The sequence below is a fragment of the Bombina bombina genome, chromosome 4 (genome assembly GCF_027579735.1).
Source record: "Bombina bombina isolate aBomBom1 chromosome 4, aBomBom1.pri, whole genome shotgun sequence".
Taxonomy (NCBI): Eukaryota; Metazoa; Chordata; class Amphibia; order Anura; family Bombinatoridae; genus Bombina; species Bombina bombina.
The window spans coordinates 425762321-425783189 of NC_069502.1; the positions used below are offsets into that span (position 1 = coordinate 425762321).

The window sequence follows — 20869 nt, forward strand, 5'->3', positions numbered from 1 at the left end:
ACTCCTTACACACCTCACTAACTTGGCTATACGTTAAACTGAGGTATGAGTGAGGTGGGAGGTGTATTTATAGGCATTTGAGGTTTGGGTAACTTTGCCCCCTCCTGGTAGGAATGTATATGCCATCAGTAACTAGCTCGTGGACTCTCGCCACCATAAAAGAAATTAATTTATCAGGTAAGTTCTTACATAAATTATGTTTTCTGTTGAGCGCAAAAATCCATTAAAAAAAATGATATTGTTCTTGCGCTACATTTAGCGTGCCACTCGTAATCTAGCCCAAAATGGGTTAACCTTGCAGGGAAATTAGATATCCCTAGTTTATCACTTTCTGTACATACACATACTTTTTTGTATTATCTCTGACTGTATACCAAAGCCCAAAGATTATACTGCTTGAAGAGAAATTGTAGTGCAGACTTCACAGGGGCTGAGCTAAGTCAGGATTTGACTATTTTCTGTGGAAATATAGTCAATCTCTATTGGTGTTTGCATTTGAATCGATAAAGGACTTAAATGCCGCAATTAGAACTTAGATAAGATTCACCACTATAAGAGCACCTAGAGCCCAACATTAAAGGGGCACTGAACCCAATTTTTTTCTTTTGTGATTCAGATAGAGCATGCAATTTTAAGCAACTTTCTAATTTTCTTTGTTCTCTTGCTTTCTTTATTTGAAAAATAAGGCATCTAAGCTATTTTTTTGGTTCAGAACCATGAAAAGCACTTGTTTATTGGTGGGTGAATTTATTCACCAATCAGCAAGAACAACTCAGGTAAGTTTAGATGGGCCGGCATCTAAACTTACATTTTTGCATTTCAAATAAAGATACCAAGATAATGAAGAAAATTTGATAATAGGAGTAAATTAGAAAGTTGCTTAAAATTGCATGCTCTATCTGAATCACAAAATATTTTTTGGGGTTCAGTGTTTTGGAAGATGATGGCTCCCGAAGAAAGAAGATTGAAGATGCCGTTGATAGAAGACTTCAGCCGGATCATGGACCTCTTCAGCTCCCGCTTGGATGAAGACTTCAGCCGGATCATTGACCTCTTCAGCTCCCGCTTGGATGATGACTTCAGCCGGATCATGGAGCTCTTCAGCCCCCCGCTTGGGCTTGGATCAGGACATCGGAGGAGCTCTTCTGGATCGATCGGTGAACCTGGTATGGTGAAGATAAGGTAGGAAGATCTTCAGGGGCTTAGTGTTAGGTTTATTTAAGGGGGGTTTGGGTTAGATTAGGAGTATGTGGTTGGTGGGTTGTAATGTTGGGGGGGGGTATTGTATGTTTTTTTTACAGGCAAAAGAGCTGAATTTCTTGGGGCATGCCCCGCAAAGGGCCCTGTTCAGGGCTGGTAAGGTAAAAGATCTTTGAACTTTAGTAATTTAGAATAGGGTAGGGCATTTTTTTATTTTGGGGGGCTTTGTTATTTTATTAGGGGGCTTAGAGTAGGTGTAATTAGTTTAAAATTGTTGTAATATTTTTCTAATGTTTGTAAATATTTTTTTATTTTTTGTAACAGTTCTTTTTTATTTTTTGTACTCTAGTTAGTTTATTTCATTGTATTTATTTGTAGGAATTGTATTTAATTTATTTATTGATAGTTTAGTGTTAGGTTTAATTGTAGATAATTATAGGTATTTTATTTAATTTATTTATTGATAGTGTAGTGTTAGGTTTAATTGTAACTTAGGTTAGGATTTATTTTACAGGTAAATTTGTAATTATTTTAACTATTTTAGCTATTAAATAGTTCTTAACTATTTAATAGCTATTGTACCTGGTTAAAATAAATACAAAGTTACCTGTAAAATAAATATTAATCCTAAAATAGCTATAATATAATTATAATTTATATTGTAGCTATATTAGGATTTATTTTACAGGTAAGTATTTAGCTTTAAATAGGAATAATTTATTTAAGAAGAGTTAATTAATTTCGTTAGATTAAAATTATATTTAAGTTAGGGGGGTGTTAGTGTTAGGGTTAGACTTAGCTTTAGGGGTTAATACATTTATTAGAATAGCGGTGAGCTCCAGTCGGCAGATTAGGGGTTAATGTTTGAAGTTAGGTGTCGGTGATGTTATGGAGGGCAGATTAGGGGTTAATAATATTTATTATAGGGTTAGTGAGGCGGATTAGGGGTTAATAACTTTATAATAATAGCGGTGCGGTCCGCTCGGCAGATTAGGGGTTAATAAGTATAGGCAGGTGGAGGCGACGTTGTGGGGGGCAGATTAGGGGTTAATAAATATAATATAGGGGTCGGCGGTGTTAGGGGCAGCAGATTAGGGGTACATAGGGATAATGTAAGTAGCGGCTGTTTACGGAGCGGCAGATTAGGGGTTAAAAATAATATAAAGGGGTCAGCGATAGCGGGGGCAGCAGATTAGGGGTTAATAAGTGTAAGGTTAGGGGTGTTTAGACTCGGGGTACATGTTAGAGTGTTAGGTGCAGACGTAGGAAGTGTTTCCCCATAGCAAACAATGGGGCTGCGTTAGGAGCTGAACGCGGCTTTTTTGCAGGTGTTAGGTTTTTTTTCAGCTCAAACAGCCCCATTGTTTTCTATGGGGGAATCGTGCACAAGCACGTTTTTGAAGCTGGCCGCTTCCGTAAGCAACTCTGGTATCGAGAGTTGCAGTGGCGTTAAATATGCTGTACGCTCCTTTTTTGGAGCCTAACGCAGCCATTCTGTGGACTCTCAATACCAGAGTTATTTTAAAGGTGCGGCCAGAAAAAAGCCAGCGTTAGCTACGCGGGTCGTTACCGACAAAACTCTAAATCTAGCCGTAAGCTTCTTAAATTATCAATATTATTATCAAGCAAATAAACTTTTGCATGTCCTGATATATTTGCATATAGTAAAACACCTGATGCCGATTTGAACAAGCTCAACACCCCAACTTTTATACATACTAGTGAATTTACCACTACAAAACAGTGAATGAATTGAAAGAGACTATTTGTTAAAATAGCCCTGAGCAAATGAGAAGATAACGTCTGCTTACACCAATAAACACATTTTAGGACTGGATTATAATTGGAGTGCAAAATATTGCTTTCGCGAAATAAATATTTGCACTCCACTTAGTAATACTAGCACACGCAAATGTGCGTTGGCATTACAAGTTAGGTGCAATTTGAACGTGACCTCGCTTTCGCATTGCATGGAAGCTTTGTGCTCACGTTGGGCCCCTTGTTCGAACTAGCGCAGCGCAGGGGGTAAGTCACACAGCGATGTATGTAATAACTCCAGAGGGGTCCTGATATCTTTCTTTAGAGCAGTCTGAGCATTCAGCACATTTGTTTTTGTCTAATCTCTATTGAGAATAAAGTTACTGCAGGGCGTGTTTTTAACCCACATTCCCATTTTTATTTTGCTTGTTTTTGTTTCAATAAATGTTAAGTTTTAATTAAAGTAACACACACCGAATATGAGTGTAAAATAACATCACTAAGTAAATAAATATAGTTTGGTGGACTAGTGTGCTGTAAAGTGTATTTCTTTGAGTGGGTCTTTAACCCACCAAACCTAGAACCCCAATGCAATATGGCACTGCATGAGATGAAAGTTTTTGTTACAGTTTTTGTGCATTGTATTTTATACTCGTATTGTTCCTCATGTAGGCCGCACTTTTTTCCCTTGATCTGTAGCTTTAAATTTGCAGTGCGGCCTATATGTGGGGGGGGCAGCCTATAATCGGGTCTTTTCGGCTAAATCGTACATGCGCAGTATGGCCGAACTTCCGGTGCATCCTGTGGCCTTATGGGTAATGTAGTCCTCCGGAGTTGGGTGGTTTTGCGAGAGGGACGATAGTTGGTAGGTTTGGCACGACACTCATATGCATTAGCCACCGCTGTGAAGATACAGTAATGCTGAGAACAGACATATGAATGAGGAGGGAGGAAGTGGGCAGAGCACAAGGGACATGTGAGTCAGTTGCGATACTGATATTTTTTGGTAAGAAACAGTTTTTTTTTTTTTTTTGCCCTCACATCATACCTGCTAAAATAAATAAAAAATTGCTTTAATACGATATGTTAAAATAAAACAAAGGAAAGATGCTGTACTCCTTAGTGCTGGTGATTTCAAATGTGAAAAAAGCCTTTATTCAGCCATTAAAGCTGTAATGGCTGAATAAAGGTTTTTTCACATTTGAAATTACGGTACTAAGGAGTGCAGCATCTTTCCTTTGTTATATTCTATACACTTGGGAAAGTGGAAAAGGATCCCCTGGGAGCTAGCACCCTGCATTGGCCCTCATTACTTGCACATTTGGGAATCCAGGTCTCAATCACTTGCAAACATTGCAGCTTGTGCAACTAATGTGCATATTTTCTTTAAAATTACATTTCTTCCAAATGGCACCAAACTTTAAGGGTGCGGCCTATAATCAGGTGCGGCCTATATTCGGCAAAATACGGTATTACTTTACACTTCAGGTATTATTATATTTAAGCTTTGCGCTTTCTATTATATTACATTTAGGTCAAGCTGTCATTTTACAAATCCTGATTATGTTTTTAAAGTTTCTGTGTTACTTTCACAAATTAGGATCATACTTTCTATATTTCTGTGTATCTTTTAGAACTTACATTTCTTTGTATTTTTCCTATTAAAAAATAAAACAGAGCTTCAGAAAGTGGGAGGAACAGGGGAGTTCTCTGGGTTGTAGAGGGGAGTTCCCAGGGTATGTCTGAAGCTCTCTCACAAGTCTTGTGAAATGCTGTAAGCATTTTAAGCAAGCTGTTTTCATTGATTTTTCTCGACATCTATATGCAAGTGAAATGTGCTCAAAATTCACAATATACTTGTTTAACTGACAGAAAAGTAATATATATGGGTAAAAAGCAAGTTAAAGGGATATGATGCCCACATTTTTTTATTTCATGATTGAGAAAGTGCATGCAATTTTAATCAACTATTCAATTTACTTCTACTATCTAATTTGCTTCATTCTCTTGATATCCTTTGTTGAAAAGCATATCTAAATTGATTATTGGCTGCACATAGATGCCTCAGGTTATTGGCTCACCCATGTGCATTGCTATTTCTTCAACAAATCATACCTAAAGAATGAAGCAAATTAGTCAATAGAAGTAAATTGGAATGTTGTTTAAAATTATATTCTTTATCTGAATAATGAAAATGTGGGGTTTCATGTCCCTTTTAAACTGTAGTGAAAACATTTTAGTTTAATTTGTAATTAATGCAAACTGAGCCTTTATATCAGCCCCAGGTGTTCTCCAGTTCCATTCTCTCTTCACTGTTAAATTCTGTATCCCATAGAGTTTCATTACTTTCTATAGAAGGCATCTCTTATTTCTCTTGGACTTTAAGGTTTTCTTATAGAATTATATGGCTTGAGCCCCTGTGAAGCCTGCGCTATAATTTCCTCTCCAAACTAGAGAATCTTTGCTTATCAGGCCCATAGAAAGCAATGTAAATTCTAATCAAAAAGTGTAAATGCAGTGCTATATTGCACTGGGCTTGTCTCTCCTTCACATACAGAAATGCAGGGAATTCCCCTTTGAGAAGTATAGCAAAATATGCCTTTGAAGAATTTCCATAGTGATCTTGCAGTGTTGGAGGATCATTTTATATCATCTTACTTGACTGAAAGTTTAGATCATCAGGGCCTTCATCATACCCACAAGAAATATCCACAATGGGTCTGACAATATATTCAAACAAAGTGGGCTGACCCTCTCTGTTTCGACGAGTGGCAATGTTTTTCCCATAGGAGATAATAGGGATCGCAGCTTCAATAAAAGTCTGCCAACAGTACCAGTTATCTGCATGTTGGTGGGGGTAGGGCTGTATGCACAGAATGTTTATACAACATAGATTGTACGTTCACAGTCTGACTAGAGAATATCACCTGAATTACCTGCATATCTCTATATAAAAAAGCAAGATATTTTACCTCAAAATTTCCTAAGCATTCACACCCCACTGTAAAGAGACTTTAAGCAGCCAATAAGGATGCTAGTCCCAGGACTTGCAAGCAGGGATAGGCAAGGTGTCCATACACAGACACTGTTGTCCGTGACTGGCCCTTGCAGTGTCCGCCACACAGTTTGTAGTGGGGAGGGAGGGGTAGGACAGATAAATGCTGGTCCTGACACTTCTTGATGCAAGCAGCGCCACATTTCGCAGGATTGGGGCCGTGCCTGCGTGATGCCACTCAGTAGCGAAAAAGTGAGTGAAAGAGAGGGAAGAAGCAAGCTGCCTGCAGTGGAGCCTGTGTCAACCACCCATGAGTCATGACCCACCCTCATTCCTTGATCTGTGCGGTAGCATTGGTGCTGGTGTCTGTGTGTAGAAGACCACTGTCTACTCTGAAAAACCTTACCTAATCAAGTAAGTAACCAACCATGATGATAATGCGTAGAAATACGCAAGTTGAAAACCAACTGGATTGCTGAAATTATAGCAACTCCCTGTAGCAGCAGGAAGTGTGGAGTGGCCATAATGTTTAATAGGAATTTGTTTTATCAGATTAAAAATCAGGTGTTGGACCCAAAAGGGAGATATATGATTATTCAAGCTGAAATTAACAAGAGACTGTGGACGTTTTGTAACATATATGGCCCAAACGAAATTGACACAGAATTCTGGGAAGTGATTAAGAATAAATTAGCTAAGTATCTAGGGCAAAACATATTGATGGCAGGTGACTTTAATGCTACGATGCGGCCAGAGATTGATAGGCTACGATCTGGAGCCATTAGGAAACAAAATAGAGAGGCAAAGCTTCTACGAATTTGCGAAGTCATTAAAATTAAGGGATATATGGCGCTTACAGCATCCAGATGAGCGCGAATTTTCGTGCGAATCTAAATAATTTAAAAACTTTTCGCGGATAGATATGTTCCTGATAGATGAGAAATTATTGGTTCTGGAAATAGAGACACAAATATCCGAGATAGTAATATCAGATCATGCGATAATAAGCTTGAATATAGAGGGTGGGCTGGATAAGCACAGTAACAGGAACACGTTTAGCTTCCCCAGATATATGTTACAGGACGAGAATTTTCAGAACTTTTTAATGGAAAGATGGAGAGAATACCATAGGCAGAACAGATTAGAGGTGCAGCCCAGAAATACTCTGGGAAGCTGGTAAAGCTGTTTTACGGGGTGAAATCAAAAGTTATATGATAAAAAGAAAGCGGAAGTTCAAAGATAGAGAGATCCAACTAGCCAATCATTTTAAAAATTCATATAGTAGATATGTGGTAACTCCAAATACACATTCCTGGAATAGCTACAAAACAGCTAAATTAGAGTGGGAGACCTTTCTGAGAGAAAAGTGGGCAAGAGAAGATATTCGGACAAGAGCATACTGTCAGGGGTATCAGGGGATCTCTGCAAAGCATTTGGCGAAAATAATAAAATTTCGGAAAAAAAGAATCTAATTCCAATCTTTTATAGATATTATAAGGAATTGTACTCTAGCGAGGTAATCAATGAGACAATAATGAGTGAATTCTGGCGTAAGATCCGGGTCCCGAAAATAGACAAGAAGGACTTAGACCAGATTAATTCCCTGATAACAGAGGAGGAAGTTATAACTATGATTGACAGAATTAAAGTTAATAAGGCATCGGGGCCTGACGGTCTTCCGGCAGAATTCTACAAAATTATTTAAAAAAGAAATCGCGGGTACGTTTTTAGAACTTTACAATAGCTATTATTTGCAAGGGAATCTAAGCTCACCTTTTTTCACCGATTCAATAGTTACACTAATACATAAGAAAGGGAAAGCACCAGAAGAGCTGGGATCATATCGACCAATTTCACTCCTGAATCAAGACTATAAAATATTAATGTCAATAGTAGCAGATAGATTGAAGAAAGGGGTCGGAAATTTGATCCATAATGACCAATCAGGATTTATCCCGGGTAGAAATCCAGTACGGAATATGCGGAGGGTGCTAGTCATTCTAGACCATTATTTTGATAAATCCCAGAACCCGAATAAAAAAAACATATGCAGATCTAGCTATGCTTACGATCGATGCAGAAAAAGCATTCGATTCCATCATTTGGGATTATCTATTTTTGGCTCTTAAGGAATTCAGTTTTGATGGTAACGTAGTTCAGTTAATTAAAAGGATTTATACCAGCCCGAGGTCTCAACTGCTGGTAAACGGAGAATTATCTCACTACATAACTTTACAGAGAGGGACCCGACAGGGATGTCCCTTGTCACCATTATTAATCGACTTGGTACTGGAACCACTGGCTGTTCAATTAAGACAAGAATTAAAGGGACTTGAATTTGGGGGACATAATCTCTTAATTTCCTTATATGCGGATGATGTTATGCTGTTCTTACAGCATACTGAAACAAGTATTCCCAAATGTCTAGCAATCATCAACAATTTCAGTCTTTTTTCCGGATATAAAATCAATAACAAAAAGTCAGAGCTGTTATGGATAAATAAATTAAGATCGAGTTATCTGTTACATGGATTTAAAGAAGTAAAGTCAATAAACTACTTAGGAATAAAAATAAGTAAAAATCCCAAAGATTGGTATAGCTTACATTATGCAGAGTTTTTTGACAATCTAGAGGGTAGATTAGGTAGGTGGAATTTCCACTACTTATCGCTCTCTGCGAAAATAGTGTTGATTAAAACGATTGTGTTCCCCAGGCTATTGTTTCTATTGCAAAATCTACCTCTGTGGATAACCAGACAATATATAGCAAGGTATAATAGAGCTTGCGCACATTTTATTTGGGGTAAGAGGAAAATCAGAGTAGCGACCGCGAAACTTACCCAAAGTAAAAAATATGCCGGTTTGGCTTTACCGGACATCGTAAAATATAACGTTGTCGCCCTTATGAAATTTGGAGTAAACTGGATTACGGAGGCTAATTATGTGACTTATTATGATTTATAATCCACACTGTTAAAGCCCTTTGATCTTAAGGCAATATTACATCTTCCGTATAGGAGTCTACCTAGCAATGTTAGTACTCTTTTAACCTTTGCTAATCTGGTTCGCGCATGGCAGAAATTTTGCGGTTATGTGGGTCAAGATTTCCATTTATCACAATTCTTGCCACTTATTGGTACGCCGGATTTCATGCCCGGGATGAATAATATGGTCTTTAAAGTCTGGAAGCAAAAAGGTATACGTTACTTTTATCAGTTAATGCAAGGAGAGGGGCAAGTGATGCAATCATTCCAGACACTGGCAAGACAATATCAGCTCCCGAGTAAAACTTTTTTCGCCTATCTTCAGGCCAGGAGTTTCCTCCTTAAATTTTTGCAAACGTATAGAATCGTGTGGGACCCAGGAATTGATTCAGGTATGAAATTATACGTGTCCGGCAAAAGATCCATATCGTATTGGTATAAGTTTTTACAAAATCTCTCAGGGAAAGAACAAGAGGAAAGTGTTTGTTATGAAATATGTTAGCTCGCTACAAGGTGAGGAAATTGAAAGGAGTCTTAGACTGGCAGATGCAGCAACATGTTTGGTGAGCTGGAAAGAATCACAAGTTAAGCTTTTAAATAATTATTACTTAACCTCCATCAGGATGAGTAAATGGGCGCCAAATTAGCATAAGGGGAACTGCTTTAAATGCCATAAAGAGGGAGCAGACCTGAGCCATTGTCTCTGGGAATGCCCAAAAATCAGTCAATTCTGGAGCAAAATCCAACATTGGGTGAACAGGTTTTTTGCCAGAAAAACTTACCTTCGAGCTGAGGCATATTCTTCTTTTAAAAGAATATGGGCGAATCAAAGGTGAGGGTCTATTAATCAATTTCGCTATTCTGGCAGCACGACATATGATATTTTCTAAATGGAGATCTCCTGAGGCCCCGACTATATGTCAGTTTGTGAATACTATTAAGTCACAAATGATTATTGAAAGACAACATTTAGTAAGAGTACCTGAAAAGACTCTTAGAATATTTTTTGACAAATGGAAGAAGGTAATACTATCTTGGCCCCGGACGGCACAGCTGCAATTTGTTTCTCTGTTGAAGAATAATGTAAATTTCATAGCGCTGGTTGTAGGGGAGGTATTCCCAGTATTTGGCTGTGAGCTTCTCTGGCAGGGATAGGGGGTCGGACTGCCTCCAGGTTGGGGGGTTGGGGTTTCTTCCTTTTTTTTTTATTATTATTATATTTTTCTTCTCCTTTGATGGCTGAGTAGTTAGTCAACGCAGAAGCTCTGAGCAGGAGCTGTGTCTCCTTTGAATATTTCTGTACACAAGGAAGCTGAGTCTTCCAAGAGCTGCGTGAAGTTTATTATATTTTTCATCTTATATGTATCTTTTTTTGTGATGTTGTGATGTGTGCAGTGCTATAATAAAAACTTTAAAAAATAAAAATAAAAACCATGATGATCATTCGATTAACATCAAGGTGGGTGGGTTTGATCAGGAGTTGCAGAGCCCCCCCAGCAGCCTCTTTAAACTGGCGGCTCTGTCTCCAATCATTCTCAGACAGTATCCTGTGTCCCAGCAGCAGGAGCCTCCAGGATTCTATTTAAACAGGGGTCCCATACTCACCCCAATCCTGTGTCCCAGCAGCAGGAGCCTCCAGGAGGCTCCTGTTGCTAGGACACATGATACTGTCTGAGAAGGATTGGAGTCAGAGCAGCCAATTTAAAGAGCCTGCTGTTCTGTTTGCACTGGGACCCCCCAGTGAATATGTTAGCAGAGAGGGGGTCTGCATGCTGAGACCACCTAGGGGAGAGTGAAGGGTTAAAACAGGCTCTCTGCAGGGAATAGATCTAGAAGAGCTGGTAACATATCTGTCCTGCTTGTACTCATGTGAAATTCAGTCCTGCTTCACCACAGATATATATTTTATTTTTGGGTGCTGATGGGCTGTACATGAAAAGTGCTGCCCATGCTGTATGGAGCATTGCTATGCTGCAGGGGGTATATCCAGTGAGGGAAGGATTATAAAGAAACTGCCCTGACTAGTTAATTGGTGTCTGTAATGCCGCTCTCCTGACTTAAAGAAACATAGAATGTGTCAGCAGATAGGGATCTTTCGGCCCATCTAGTCTGCCCAATCTTCTGAATACTTTAATTAGTTCCTGGCCTTATCTTATATCTAGCATAGCCTTATGCCTATCCCATGCATATTTAAACTCCTTCACTCTCTCTACCACATCTGCTGGATGGCCATTCCACCATGCATCCACTACCCTCTGTAAAGTGAGTGTTTTTTATGTTTCTAATTTGAAATGTACCTTGGTGTTCTTCACTAAGGTCTGTACTTTGGAAAATGTCCGCCACAGCCCTAGTCTGTGCCTATCCCTGCTTGCAAGTGAGTGTGCATCTGGCATTTGCAGTCACATTCATGTTATTTTCCTATTCAGTTTAAGGAAGTTTACTATGAAATCTCACAATATTTCAGTGAAATCTCATGAGATCACAGCAAATCAAAGCGTGACCTCATCACTGCTGATGCTAATTGACTATTTATTTATTTTTTATTTCCAACTTGCAGCTGAAGTATAACTGTTTACAGAGCACTTACAGTATTCTGAGCTATAGAAATTTTGAGGTAAAATATCTTCATTTTTTACATAGAAATGTTCAGGTGATATTTTCATGTCGGCTTTTTACTGTTATGCTGCGTCACTTTCAAGTGATTTAACATATGAGTATTTTGTCCCTTGAAACAAAAAACAGTTTCTGTTTAGTAACACTTCAAATAATGCCTATGTAAATGAAGTTTCACTGTACAGTCAGTATATTTCTCACAATGGAAATTCTTGAAAAGCTGACTAGACTCATATAGCTGAAAAGGTGCATTTGAATATTAGAAACGTACTGTTATGTTTCTCCATTAAATACTTGCATGAAACTTCCATGGAGCACCTATATATTCAATATGTCTGATCTCCATTGTTAATAAAGACAAAACAAAAAAAAACCTTACTATTAAACCTAAAGGGGCTGTGGAGATGTGGGTATGTAATATAGGCATATACAATGTTTTATTGATATGTATTTTATTGTTTAATGCTATAATATGTATTTTAATCAGTGATATATTTAAAAATGGCGTAATTTTTTTTTGTGTGTGCTTTTTTATTTTTATAGGAAGAGGATTTTGTGTTTTTGATACTAATATTTTATAGAAGACCGTTCTAGTTTTGTTTATTTATTGCCAATATACGTTCTCACTGTTCTGAACGTGTTATATTTCTAATATTCGATCTCACTGTAATAAACGTGTTATTAATATAGAACACGTTTGTTACAGTGCGGTTGCCAATATTATAAGTACAACAGTGAGAACTTATCATATTGAAATTAATTAATTAGGGGAGAAAAAGGTTTGTGCTTTGCTGGGGTTTATTTGAATCTTTTTAATTCATGAGGTTTTGCATTTTGAGTTTAATGTTGCTTTAAAGGGACAGTCAACACCAGAATTTTTGTTGTTTAAAAAGATAGATAATCCCTTTATTACCCATTCCCCAGTTTTGCATAACCCACACAGTTATAATTATACATGTTTTACCTCTGTGATTACCTTGTATCTAAGCCTTTGCAGACTGCCCCCTTATTTCAGTTTTGTTGACAGACTTGCTTTTTAGCCAATCAGTGCTCACTCCAGGGTAACTTCACTGCATGAGCTCAATGTTATCTATATGAAACACATGAACTAATCCCCTCTAGTGGTCAAAATGCATTCAGATTAGAGGCAGTCTTCAAGGTCTAAGAACATATGAACCTCCTAGAATTAGCTTTCAACTAAGAATACCAAGAGAACAAAGCAAAATTGGTGATGAAAGTAAATTGGAAAGTTGTTTAAAATTACATTCCCTATTTAAATCATGATTTTTTTGTTTGTTTTTGGACTAGACTGTCCCTTTAAGGTCTTTTTTAATTTTATCTCTCCATTGTAATTTCAAAACACAGGCTTTTAATGGCAAAAGGGTTATGGATTTTAAAAACTATAAATGTAAATATATATTTTTTCTTACCCAATAACAACCTAAGTTAATTTACATGTTCATGATTTGCTGTTCCACCTGTTATTCTTAGGAAGATTATCATGAGGGTGTAAGACTGTATGACACAGAGCAATACACACAAGCCATTGAAAAAATGGAGGAGGCTTTAAAAGGCTATTTCCGAGCTGACGCAGAGTGCCGAGCTCTATGTGGTGGCCCCCAGAAGTTTGAGGATTATGAATATGTGGGATATAGTGCAAGTTTCTACGAGCGCCTTGCAGGTAAGAAAAGAGACAAATGGTCCGCTCTACCATTTTATCCAACCAAAAAATTATGTAGATAGAATTTAACTTAAAGGGACACTAAACCCACTTTTTTTTCTTTCATGATTCAGATAGAGCATGCAATTTTAAGCAACTTTCTAATTTACTCCTATTATCAATTTTTCCTTGTGGTCTTGGTATCTTTATTTAAAAAGCAGGAATGTAAAGCTTAGCAGCCAGACCATTTTAGGTTCAGCACCATGGATAGCGCTTGCTTATTAGTGGCTGATATTTAGCCACCAATAAGCAAGCATAACCCAGGTTCTCAACCAAAAATGGGCCGGCTAGTATGCATTACATTCCTGCTTTTTAAAAAAAGATAGAAAGAGAATGAAAAAAATGATAATAAGAGTAAATTAGAAAGTTGCTTAAAATTGCATGCTCTATCTTGATCGTGAAAGAAAAAAAATGGATTTGGTGTCCCTTTAACTGTTTACCAAAAGGAAAATTCTGATACATTTTGCTATTGTTGTTTTTATTTTTTAAATATATATTTAGGGTAAGTCTATGACAAACAGTATTTGAATGTAACTTTTGAATGTTGAATCTCCAAGACTTATAATGATAGCAATACAAGTTTATGTTGCAGCTTATCTGAATGATTAAAAAATAACCTTCAATAGTTTAAATAACATTAAAATCTCACTTATTGTTTTAGTTGTCATTTTGTTCATTTCCACTTGGTTGAGTTTATAAAAATCTTTTTGTATAGTATTTTAATAGACAAAAAACAGATTGCATACCTGTTAGTCGTCATTAGCAAACTATTTTGCTGTAGGACCAATATAAAGGTAAATGGCACATAAGAAACCAACATATATAATATATGTATAAAATCCATACACAGAATGTATTCTTCAGCATTTAAACCCATATGAGATAGACAGTGAACTTTCAAAGAACGTGTGCAAAGACCTTTCAGAAGCTAACATGTAAAAAACGTGAGGGTATGATGTACAGTAATTACATCCAAAGAATTATAATGATTTTATTCAATCAGTGATGATATTCAAATCTTAGTTAAAGACTGAATATGTAGATACTTTGTAAACTCACAAAGGTCCATCTGTAGCCAGATGACAAAGGGCAATATTTCTTCAAATAGTACTTCTAAGCAGCCAAGCAGGGGCGTATTATGGCCTAAGCCAACAAGGCCGGTGCCTAGGGCAGTAGATTTGGGAGGAGCAGCACATCGGCCCTATCCTCTCTCTGAAAGCCAGCACACAGTACAGTGAACAATAAAGTGCAGGCTTTTACATAGAAGACAAGGCACTGCGCTGATTAAGGTCGCTCTTCACAGGCAGTGCTCCTTGAAACTGTTCCTTCATTTCACCAAGAACGCTTCCGGCATTTTTGCAGTGGAAGCGTTCTTGGTGAAAAACTTTCCCGGAGATATGCTAACAAGGTGAGGATGGAGGAGAAGAACTTTTGCCGATATACTGCCTCCCCTTGTCAGCTGTAGTGGGTCTGCGAGTGCAGTGCTTATTGCAGGTAACTAACAGACTGGATGCATCTGTGCACTGCTTAGATCAGCTTGTGATGTCTAATCATAAACTCTCAGTGCTAATGTATGTTAGCTACTAATAGCTAACTTTCTCTGCATTCATGTGATATCTAATCATAAACTCTCAGTGCTAATGTATGTTAGCTACTAATAGCTAGCTTTCTCTGCATTCATGTGATATCTAATCATAAACTCTCAGTGCTAATGTATGTTAGCTACTAATAGCTAGCTTTCTCTGCATTCATTTGATATCTAATCATAAACTCTCAGTGCTAATGTATGTTAGCTACTAATAGCTAGCTTTCTCTGCATTCATGTGATATCTAATCATAAACTCTCAGCGCTAATGTATGTTAGCTACTAATAGCTAGCTTTGTCTGCATTCATGTGATGTCTAATCATAAACTCTCAGCGCTAATGTATGTTAGCTACTAATAGCTAGCTTTATCTGCATTAATTTGATATCTAATCATAAACTCTCAGTGCTAATGTATGTTAGCTACTAATAGCTAGCTTTCTCTGCATTCATGTGATATCTAATCATAAACTCTCAGCGCTAATGTATGTTAGCTACTAATAGCTAGCTTTGTCTGCATTCATGTGATGTCTAATCATAAACTCTCAGCACTAATGTATGTTAGCTACTAATAGCTAGCTTTGTCTGCATTCATGTGATGTCTAATCATAAACTCTCAGCACTAATGTATGTTAGCTACTAATAGCTAGCTTTGTCTGCATTCATGTGATGTCTAATCATAAACTCTCAGTGGTAATGTATGTTAGCTACTAATAGCTAGCTTTGTCTGCATTCATGTGATGTCTAATCATAAACTCTCAGCGCTAATGTATGTTAGCTACTAATAGCTAGCTTTATCTGCATTCATGAACCCACGGAGTAAATTGTAAACGGACACTTAAAAGTTTAATTACTTGAATGATGGTAATTACTGTATGTTGTTGCATGAAAAGGGCAGTGATTGTTTTAAAGTGTATTCTTATTTACATCTCTTCTTTACCTTTCTCCCTCCATCCTCCCTCAACTCCTTTCTTTCTTTCTTTCTTTCTTTCTTTCTTTCTTTCTTTCTTTCTTTCTTTCTTTCTTTCTTTCTCTTCTTTCTTTCTTTCTTTCTTTCTTTCTTTCTTTCTTTCTTTCTTTCTTTCTCTTCTTTCTTTCTCTTCTATCTTTCTCTTCTTTCTTTTATTTCCATTCTTTCTTTTCTTTCCCTTCTTTCTTTTCTTTCCCTTCTTTCCCTTCTTTATTTGCTCTCAGGGAGTAAATGGTATGAGATGCATGCAATTCAACCCACCTGTATGCAAGTGTTTTGCTAGCCCATTTTCTTTTGAATTGTTATGAAAAAAAAGAAAAAAAAGTTTTATACATGGACCCAAAACAAATATTAAGGGGAAAAAAGGCCTAAAACCTTGGGGGGGCAGCAGAATTTTTAGTACCACAAAAATTGGCAGCACGAAACCTAAATACGCCACTGCAGCCAGGTGATCAAATACAATGGTTATATATCCAGATAGAAGATAAGTAATTTTATCAGAAGGTCTAGATGTAGATAAAAGTCAAAGAGAAACCCTTAACGCTGTACTGGCAATCCAGGGATATTGTAATCCAATGTATAATAATGTGTGTTAGAGCGTATGTGTATTAGCCAGGCAAAAGGACAAGCAGCTCAAATCCAGTAGCCGCAAACAGCCGCATGCAAACAGGCAGGCTGAAGGTAAGTCAAAAGACAGACAGCTATTAATGCACACAAGGACCAATGAAATGCTTCACTCACCAGTGGGGTAAGATGTGGGGATACTTCGGGCAATAACGATGCCTGTGCCCTAGTTGTAGGCTCCGTACAGGAACAATGCCACTCTGGGGAAAGAAACAATCCGGGACGAAGCGTTGGAACTCCTCACCCGCCTCAACTTATCCCGGCTACGATCCTCCTGAGTCTTGGAATGCTCCTCCCCTCCACTACGCTCCGTAACTCGGTGAGACTTGGGGGTGCTAATAGCTGTTAGCTGTAAGTTGCTTAATACAGACGCCCAGGACACATGCTCCTAAGTGGACCATAAACAGCAGGAATGCAGCCGGATAACTGGAAAACAGAATCATTCAAAGAAAGACGGTTCCAGCTGCATTTAAAACAGTAATCCTTTATTCTTTATTTGTAGTTTAAAACATGAAGAAGCACAGCAAACGATGTGGAAGATGATGAGGGCGCAGCACTGTATGGCTTACATGTTTCGGAAATGATCCATAGTCATAGCCTACAGTGTTGTGCCCCACACCTGTTTAAAAAGGAATTGAAACAAATGTGATTCGCTAGTTATAAAACCCGCCCTCAGACCAAACCTGAACACACCTGATTAATACATTAATGCCTAGATGAGTAGATCAGCACGTAAAAACCGGAGCATTGACATAGAAAGTAATTGGAATAAACTGCCTAATATATATATGATAAATATAAATATAAAGTGTTGCAAAAGGAACAGTAATAATAATAATACGACTGGGCAAAAAGCATATACATATACATATTGTGAAGGCATACAAAGAAGAGACAATTGTATATATAGGTTAAGTTAAATTAGATTTGAAGGGAGAGGATTCCCACTCAGATCCTGCTAAAGAGGGCGGATTTCCACTCAGTTTTTCACATAATATAGACCAGAACATTGTACTGATCACAAGTAAACTCTCTGGTAATTACTGTATGTTGTTGCATGAAAAGGGCAGTGATTGTTTTAAAGTGTATTCTTCTTTACTTCTCTTATTTACCGTTCTCCCTCCATCCTCCCTCAACTTCTTTCTTTCTTTCTTTCTTTCTTTCTTTCTTTCTTTCTTTCTTTCTTTCTTTCTTTCTTTCTCTTCTTTCTTTCTCTTCTTTCTTTTATTTCCATTCTTTCTTTTCTTTCCCGTCTTTCTTTTCTTTCCCTTCTTTCCCTTCTTTATTTGCTCTCAGGGAGTAAATGGTATGAGATGCATGCAATTCAACCCACCTGTATGCAAGTGTTTTGCTAGCCCATTTTCTATTGAATTGTTATGAAAAAAAATAAAAAAAAAAGTTTTTTACATGGACCCAAAACAAATATTAAGGGGAAAAAAGGCCTAAAACCTTGTGGGGGGGCAGCAGAATTTTTAGTACGACAAAAATTGGCAGCACGAAACCTAAATACGCCACTGCAGCCAGGTGATCAAATACAATGGTTATATATCCAGATAGAAGATAAGTAATTTTATCAGAAGGTCTAGATGTAGAGACATAGTTCAGGAAAAGTCTATATCTAACACTACCAGAAGAGGGAACTAAGGACATCTTGGCCAATAACTGTCACCATCTCTACTTTTTCCTGGCATAGAGAAAATACAAAGGATAAAGGAAAGTCTCATCATATGGTGAAAGCTCCTATTGCATTTGATTCTAGGACATAAACCAAAACTCTCTACTTGATGCTTAAAATTTGAAACCATAATATCTACCACTTCTGTTCTTCAAGATTAGCTTAGATGATCAAATGTTCTATTAAGGTTCATGAAGCCCAATCAATTTCTTTCATGGTTAAGATAGAGCATACCATTTTTAAAAATAGTTTCTGATTTAATTCTAGTATGAAGTTTTCTTTGTTCTCATGATATTCTTTGTTAAAATGTATACCTAGGCAGGTAGAGCGCATATGTCTGGAGCATTGTAAGGGAGTTAGTGCCATCTAGTACTATTGCAAATGTATAATATTGTTGCAAAGCCATATAGTGATCCAGATGTGCACATCCCTTAGCCTACCTACCTGGTTTTCAATAAAAGATACCAAGAGAACAAGTAATTTTTATAATAGAAATACATTTGATTTTTTTTTTATTCTGCACTCTAAATCACAAACACTTTTCTCCTTTTAAAGTTATACTCCCCCAGTAGCTGAGAGTGGCTGCATGATAGTTGGTTGTCCCATGAAAATTAGCTCATTAAAGGGACAGTGTACTTGAAAATGTTTATTGTTTAAAAAGATAGATAATCCCTTTATACCGATTCCCCAGTATTGCATAACCAACGCTGTTATATTAATACACTTTTTATCTCTGTTATTACATTGTATCTAAGCCTCTGCAGACTGCCCCCTTATCTCAGTTTTTTGACAGACTTGCATTTTAGTCAATCAGTGCTGACTCATTGGTTTGAGAAACACTGAGTTAACTCCACGGAAGTGAGTACAATGTTATCTATTTGACACACATGAACTTGCACTGTCTAACTGAAAAACCATCAAAATGCACTGAGATAAGAGTTGTCCAACGGTTTAGAAATCAGTTTGAGCTTACCTAGGTTCAGCAAAGAATACCAAGGGAACAAAGCAAATTTGATGATAAAAGTAAATGAGAAAGTTGTTTAAAATGACATGCCTATCCAACTCATGAAAGTTTCATTTTGACTTGACTGTCCTTTTAAATGTCCATAGACTGTATTTGTGCTAATCTCAGAATTCATCCTGCCTCCTGCTTTATAGAAAGACTTCAACTGCCTCCCTGAAGTCTGAAAGATACTGCTGTTTGATTGCCTCAAAGAGCTTTCACTGTGCATTCCAGAATGTAATTCTAAAACAAATATCAAAACCCCGGGCCAATTTCCCTGAGTTTCATTATGTTTGTTAGCAACATAAACTCATCCACTAACAAACAACCTTGAATCCACATCCCATTGTCTCTCTCTCATGCTAAATATGTATATATATATATTGTCTACCAGGAGAATTATTATTATTATTGTTATTATCGTTTATTTTTCAAGCACCACAAAATTCTGTAGCACTGACAATTGGAAATGAAGAGGAATTTATGCCAGATTGAGCACCCAGCCATGCCTGTACATAAATGGCATGACAAAGTGTAGATACTACTTTAGTAAATGCTGTTTTAAGAATACAATCTAATGATGTATTTGGATACTTTATTATCTGAGTTTTGCATTAAGTTCACATAGTGAACATAAGAAAACACAGATGAGCAGCAGCAACTGGAATATGCAGATATTCATCTTTTCAAATTGACCATAACCAGAAAGGCTTGTGGTGGTATTATGCAGATTGCCATAAGCAGAGATTCTGTTTGGATCTTCTGTATGTTTATGTAACTGTTTAAAACCTGAAGATCTAACAGACACAGGACTAGATTACGAGTTGTGCGTTAGCCTTAAAAAGCAGCGTTAAGAGGTCTTAACGCTGCTTTTTAACGCCCGCTGGTATTACGAGTCTTGCAGGTACAGGTGTACCACTCACTTTTTTGGCCAGATTCGGAAATACTGCAAATCCACTTATGTCAATTGCGTATCCTATATTTTCAATGGGACTTGCATAGCGCCGGTATTACGAGTCTGACCAAAAGTGAGCGGTAAACCCTCTCCTGTCAAGCCTGGTACCACATTTAAAAGTCAGTAGTTAAGAGTTTTACACTACAACGCAGTGGCATAAAACTCTTAACTAAAGTGCTAAAAAGTACACTAACACCCATAAACTACCTATTAACCCCTAAACCGAGGCCCCCCCCCCCCCCCCACACCGCAAACACTAAAATTTTTATTTTATTTTAACCCCTAATCTGCCGAACCGGACATCGCCACCACTATAATAAATTTATTAACCCCTAAACCGCCACACTCCCGCATTGCAAACACTCTTTAAATATTATTAACCCCTAATCTGCCGGCCCTAACATCGCCACCACCTACCTACATTTATTAACCGCTAATCTGCCGCCCCCAACGTCGCCGCCACTATAATAAAGTTATTAACCCCTAAACCTAAGTCTAACCCTAACCCCCCCTAACTTAAAAAAAATTTAAATACATCTAAATAAAATTACTATAATTAACTAAATTATTCCTATTTAAAACTAAATACATACCTATAAAATAAACCCTAAGCTAGCTACAATATAAATAATAGTTACTTTGTAGCTATCTTAGGGTTTATTTTTATTTTACAGGCAACTTTGTATTTATTTTAACTAGGTACAATAGTTATTAAATAGCTATTAACTATTTAATAACTACCTAGTTAAATAAAGACAAATTTACCTGTAAAATAAAACCGAACCTAAG

General features: G+C 37.3%; 1 protein-coding gene across 2 annotated transcripts in view; it reads left to right on the top strand.

Moving 5' to 3' along the window:
* P3H2 (prolyl 3-hydroxylase 2) overlaps positions 1–20869 on the top strand; it is a 268946-nt gene that overhangs the window by 171431 nt on the left and 76646 nt on the right. For both annotated transcript variants that reach the window (XM_053710243.1, XM_053710244.1), the window contains exon 3: positions 13042–13231. In XM_053710243.1, the coding sequence (XP_053566218.1) occupies positions 13042–13231 (190 nt within the window). The remainder of the gene's footprint in view (positions 1–13041; positions 13232–20869) is intronic.